The sequence below is a fragment of the Babylonia areolata genome, chromosome 7 (assembly GCF_041734735.1).
Source record: "Babylonia areolata isolate BAREFJ2019XMU chromosome 7, ASM4173473v1, whole genome shotgun sequence".
Taxonomy (NCBI): Eukaryota; Metazoa; Mollusca; class Gastropoda; order Neogastropoda; family Buccinidae; genus Babylonia; species Babylonia areolata.
Window position 1 is genome coordinate 53,876,538 of NC_134882.1, and position 6,962 is coordinate 53,883,499.

Sequence of the window (6,962 nt, forward strand, 5' to 3'; positions counted from 1 at the left end):
TGGAGAAAGTTTATTTAAAAAAACAAAAACAGCTAGTCGTAGAATAAGAAGCACTTCTGATAAGAACCAGCAACAAAGAAAAGTTCAACGTTTCAGACCGAAAGTCTTTCTTCTGGGACTAGCGTTAGTTAGAGAAATCTTACAGACTCAACAGCAGTCATCATGCATTTTATCCGCGTTGTACCTATATAAAAGAAATTGGCTTTCTCCAAAAAATCACACCAATATCATTCAGTGGACACCGGTGCCCGTGAGCCCCTGCTGGACCTGGGAACAAAATTCAATGCTGAAGACACGCCATCGTCAATCCATTCCTCTGAGTCACCGGCACGAAAATAACCGTCTCCCCGGGACCTGTTTCACGTCCACCAGTCTCTGTCTCAGAGGACAGACCCCTTGGAGAAGGAGGAGGAAAAGTAGAGTGTCACTGACACAAGTATGAGAAGATGGAGGTCTGACCCAGAAACTGGTCTCCGAAAAAGCGAAGGTAAGAGAGACAGACAGACAGAGACAGACAGACAGAGACACAGAGAGAGAGACAGACAGACAGACAGAGACACACAGAGAGAGACACAGAGAGAGAGAGAGACAGACAGAGACAGACAGACAGAGACACAGAGAGAGACAGACAGACAGACAGACAGAGACACAGAGAGAGACAGACAGACAGACAGACAGAGACACAGAGAGAGAGACAGAGAGAGACACAGAGAGAGACAGACAGACAGACAGAGACACAGAGAGAGAGACAGACAGACAGACAGAGACACAGAGAGAGACAGACAGACAGAGACACACAGAGAGAGACAGACAGAAACACACAGAAAGAGACAGACAGACAGAGACACAGAGAGAGACAGAGACACAGAGAGAGAGACAGACAGAGACAGAGAGACAGACAGAGACAGAGAGACAGACAGACAGAGACACATAGAGAGACAGACAGACAGAGACACACACAGAGACAGACAGACAGACACAGACAGACAGAGGGGCAAGAGAGACAGACAGACAGACAGAGAGACAGACAGACAGAGACACAGAGAGAGACAGACAGAGAGAGAGACACAGAGACAGACAGACAGAGACACAGAGACAGACAGACAGACAGAGACACACAGAGAGACAGACAGAGACAGACAGACAGACAGAGACACACAGAGAGACAGACAGACAGATACACAGAGAGAGACAAACAGACAGACAGAGACACAGAGAGAGAGAGAGACAGACAGAGACACACAGAAAGAGACAGACAGACAGAGACACAGAGAGAGACAGACAGACAGAGACACAGAGAGAGACAGACAGAGAGACAGACAGACAGAGACACACAGAGAGACAGACAGACACAGACAGACAGACAGAGACAGACAGACAGACAGACAGACAGACACACAGAGAGACAGACAGACAGAGACACAGAGACAGACAGACAGACAGAGACACAGAGATAGACAGACAGACAGAGACAGACAGACAGACAGACACAGAGAGAGACAGACAGACAAGACAAGACAAGACAATGGTTTATTTGTTAGGCCTCCGGCCCATAGCAAAGGAGTGGGCCACGAAGAAAAATATTACACAATGAATCAATTAGTGTGAATAATGTATCAATGCGCATGTGACTTGCAAGCTCTCTCTCTCTCTCTATCTCTCTCTCATTATATCTCTCTCTCCTCTCCTCTCCCTCAAACACAAGCACGCGCGCATATACACACCCACATACACGCTTGCGCGCTAAACACACAGATCCAGCGATTTGAATTTGGAGACAGACAGACAGAGACACAGAGAGAGAGAAACAGTAGACAGAGACACAGAGAGAGACAGACAGACAGACAGACAGAGACACAGAGAGAGAGACACAGAGACACAGAGAGAGACAGACAGACAGACAGACAGAGACACAGAGAGAGAGAGACAGTAGACAGAGACACAGAGAGAGACAGACAGACAGACAGAGACACAGAGAGAGACAGTAGACAGAGACACAGAGAGAGACAGACAGACAGAGACACAGAGAGAGACAGACAGACAGACAGAGACACAGAGAGAGACAGTAGACAGAGACACAGAGAGAGACAGAGACACAGAGAGAGACAGACAGTAGACAGAGACAGACAGACAGACAGAGACACAGAGAGAGAGAGACAGTAGATAGAGACACAGAGAGAGACAGACAGACAGACAGAGACACACAGAGAGAGAGACAGACAGACAGACCGACAGAGGGGCAAGAGAGAGAGACCGACACAAGGAAAAAAGGGGGGGATCTGACCCAGACACTGATCGAAAACGCGAAGGTAAGAGAGACACAGAGAGAGAGGGGGGGGGGGCATGGGGGGAGGGAGTGCGGAGGGGGGTTGGGGGGGGGAAGGCGTTCACAACTCACGTATGAGCACTTTAAAATAACACGATTGGGGAAACGGGTGAAAAGTCACCACTGTTTCCCCAGAGGGGGAAAGAGACACAAAATAGTGGGTCAGAAATTTTGATAGGCTTAAGGTACCGTGTCACAGAAAACACTGACAGGCTAAAGGTACCGTGTCACAGAAAACACTGACAGGCTAAAGGTACCGTGTCACAGAAAACACTGACAGGCTAAAGGTACCGTGTCACAGAAAACACTGACAGGCTAAAGGTATCGAGTCAAAACACTGACAGGCTAAAGGTACGGTGTCACAGAAAACACTGACAGGCTAAAGGTATCTTGTCACAGAAACACTGACAGGCTAAAGGTACCGTGTCACAGAAAACACTGACAGGCTAAAGGTACCGAGTCACAGACACACTGACAGGCTAAAGGTACCGAGTCACAGACACACTGACAGGCTAAAGGTATCGAGTCAAACACTGACAGGCTAAAGGTACCGAGTCACAACAAACACTGACAGGCTAAAGGTACCGAGTCACAACAAACACTGACAGGCTAAAGGTACCGAGTCACTGACAGGCTAAAGGTACCGAGTCACAGAAAACACTGACAGGCTAAAGGTATCTTGTCACAGAAACACTGACAGGCTAAAGGTACCGTGTCACAGAAAACACTGACAGGCTAAAGGTACCGAGTCACAGACACACTGACAGGCTAAAGGTACCGTGTCACAGACACACTGACAGGCTAAAGGTACCGAGTCACTGACACACTGACAGGCTGAAGGTACAGACACACTGACAGGCTAAAGGTACCGAGTCACAGACACACTGACAGGCTAAAGGTACCGAGTCACAGACACACTGACAGGCTAAAGGTACCGAGTCACAGACACACTGACAGGCTAAAGGTACCGAGTCACTGACAGGCTAAAGGTACCGAGTCACAGACACACTGACAGGCTAAAGGTACCGAGTCACAGACACACTGACAGGCTAAAGGTACCGACACACTGACAGGCTAAAGGTACCGACACACTGACAGGCTAAAGGTACCGAGTCACAGACACACTGACAGGCTAAAGGTACCGAGTCACAGACACACTGACAGGCTAAAGGTACCGACACACTGACAGGCTAAAGGTACCGAGTCACAGACACACTGACAGGCTAAAGGTACCGAGTCACAGACACACTGACAGGCTAAAGGTACCGAGTCACAACAAACACTGACAGGCTAAAGGTACCGAGTCACAGACACACTGACAGGCTAAAGGTACCGAGTCACTGACAGGCTAAAGGTACCGAGTCACAGACACACTGACAGGCTAAAGGTACCGAGTCACAGAAAACACTTTTTTTCTTTTTTTATTTAGTTAAGATAACTCTTGGCAGACTGACAAGACTGTCCTATCAGAATCATGAGTGACAACACAACGGCGTGATCTCACATGATCAGGATTATCATCACGATATTCATTGTTATATAAAAGGGCCGATAGATCTGTCTCCATTCAGTCAAATTATTGTGGTCATTTACAGTACACACTTTAGGTGTGTAAAACTTGCTGATGAACTAAAATAACACGAATATTTCACGCGCGTGCGCGTGTGTGTGTGTGTGTGTGTATTGGTGTGTGTGTGTTCTTGGTGTGTGTGTGTGTGTGTGTGTTAACCGAAAGCATATGTCAGCAAGTTAAAAGGACAGTTACATACAGACAGTTGTGTACCTTTATTCCTTACATACTGCAATGTAAACTTGCTTTTGAAATTTCAAATGAATGCAGCACAGTCTGCAGACCTGTTTGAAGTTTAATTATCAGGTTATTATTTATACATTACAGGAAAATTATTGTCCGAAAATCAAGTGGATTTGTTTTTGTGATATGACAGTTAAACATATAATTCTTTATTGTGATTTGATGAAGCCTTACCCGCATGAAAGTGTCATCACACGTCACTGGGACGTTGATGTTTTTTTTGTTTGTTTTTTTTACAGTCATTATCAGTTATTTCTAATGTTAAATCAACGAATTCTCTTTTACGAAGTCCATTCAGTATGATGATGATGATGGATTTTGCTTAATGTCCCGTCACGCATACTTTTGATTGTAGACATTTTGTTAGAGTATCGATTCTTTACATTTGAGTGTTATTGCTTAGGAGAGGAGGGAGAGGAGGATGAATTGTGAGTTGAGGGAAACCAGAAAGTTGGAGGATGGAATCTGGAATGAATATTCCGTCATTTTCTTTAACTGTACTTGAATATTTATTTCGAATACTCATATTTGATTCCATCCTTCTACCCGGTTTCCCTCAACTCATTACTCACCTGCCCCTCCTCTCCTACCTTTTAAACGATAACATTCGCAATCACCAGTATGTGTGACGTCTGGGACACTTAAACAAAAATTCCACTCCATGATAATTTCACAAGTGAATTTTTTTTTTCAGTTAAAAGCCAAGTGAATGTTTTCGCTTGCACACTGTCAAGGGTGTTGAAAGCTCAAATAAATGCAACCAGAAATTTTCACATGTGAATTTTCTTTAAAATATTCGTATCTCCACAATGTCAAAGGAGCAGAAATTTGTTCAGTATATTCTGGGGTACGTGAAGGTGGAGGTTAGATGCAATTCTTGTAACAAGAATGGAAGAACGAAGAACGAAAAAACAATGCCTCCATACTCATGGTTAAAAAAAAAAATGGACGTGAGATGACAGGATACGTGTGGTCTGGTCAATTTATTGACTCACTTGTGTAAACAAAGTGAGTCTATGTTTTAACCTAGTGTTCGGTTGTCTGTGTGTGTGTGTGTGTGCGCGCGCGCGCGCGCGTGTGTGTGTGTCTGTGTGTCCGTGGTAAACTTTAACATTGCCATTTTCTCTACAAATACTTTGTCAGTTAACACCAAATTTGGCATAAAAATAGGAAAAAATCAGTTCTTTTCGGTCATCTTGTTTAAAACAATATTGCACCTCTGGGATGGGCACACAAATAAGCCAGATTATATGCAAACTGAATTTACTGCGGGTTTTTTGTGTGTTTTCTTTTAATTCTCTAAACTTAGCACTTTGATCTGATATTCTGACACAACAACAAGAGCAGTCATATTTATCATTTTTTTGTTCAAACAGGAACATCTTTTGCTAAGCGTGGAAGTTATATTCATTTTGCACGTCTTTGGTGCAGATAGTAAAGAAGGGAAATTAATCTGTAATTAAAGCTAGGGGGCTTAATTTGCTTTAAACTGATCTTTCTCATGTTAAACATTTACATTTTGAAATTATACTCAATACATAAAAAGCTTGTGTGTTTTACTCCCAGTGTACAGGGCTTTCACTATGTTCATTTGCCCAAGTGGTCTTTTTCGGAAAATACTACAGTCGATACGACGAGTGGACTTTATAGATCTATTGGCTGAGCCCTGAAGGTCATGGGCAAAAATCAATTGCGTACACATATTTATACATATTCAAAGCGCGTGCTCATATTCTTCGCGAACGCGAACGACGCCATTTTGTTTCAAGTTGTTGACCTGCCCGTTCAATCCTATATTCAATCGACAATACACGATAACATGTGATGAAAAGTTGGAGAAGGAGACCGTTAAATATTTATTCAGAGAAAGATTTGTGAACGCCTCATCACTTACTGGATTATGCCCCAAACTGCGATAAAAATATCCATAGAATCAGTCGGAATTCACAGTTAAAAATAATAAACCATGAGAGTTGATACCCTTGAATTGATGAAACGCAAAACTTTCCAGTCTTGACTTTTCTCAAAATGAAGTCCTTTTCAATTCATTCGACGTTTAGAAGTACTTGTACTTGGCTCTACATGTTATTAGTTTAACAAAATACTGAATTTTTATATCAACTTTAAAACTATAAAACTCAGAATGAACATAAAAGAGAAATTGAATCGACCGTGTCAACCGGGTGTAATTAAACTTGTACATCTATCTAGATCCAGAGAAAACTGCTAAATGTTGCAGTGTGATTACGGCGATAGCCACGTCTCCTTTACCGCGGACTTAAAAAGCCCAGTTCACTTCTTTCCCCAAGGGAATGTTTCATACTTCATTTCCATATTTCAATGTGATAAATATTTTGACAAACATTAAAATGGCGTGCTACTGTGTTGACATCAACTGATCAAGAACGTAGGGTTGGGAAAAAAACGCAGTGACTGGTAAGTTGTATAAAGCTCTGAGGGGTGCATATGATTCAGTGCTTGCAATAGTGCGTGATAAGTGTGCATATAGTGACATTTTTGTGTGTGCTCGTGGAGTAAAGCAAGGATGTTTGTTGAGCCCAAATATGTTTTCATTTTTTTATTAATGAACTAGCAGTTGAATTATTTAGGAAAGGTATACATGGTATTCAAATTATTCCATATGCTGTCAACATATTTTTGTTATTATTTGCTAATGATGTGACTCTTTTGTCTGGAACAATCTGGAGGCTTCAAAGTCAGTTAAATGTATTTAAGTAAGAAGCAGATCGTGTGTGCTTAACTGTGACGTTGATAAAACAAATGTTAAGATTTTTCGTAAGGGAGGTCACTTGTCTGCCGGTG

The 6,962-nt window shown here is 43.0% G+C and overlaps 1 protein-coding gene across 1 annotated transcript in view; it reads left to right on the plus strand.

Moving 5' to 3' along the window:
• LOC143284315 (uncharacterized) overlaps window positions 1–6,962 on the plus strand; it is a 24,539-nt gene continuing 17,577 nt past the window's right edge. The window contains exon 1 of the mRNA XM_076591020.1: window positions 1–487. Coding sequence (XP_076447135.1) covers window positions 439–487 — 49 coding nt within the window. The 5' untranslated portion in view covers window positions 1–438. The remainder of the gene's footprint in view (window positions 488–6,962) is intronic.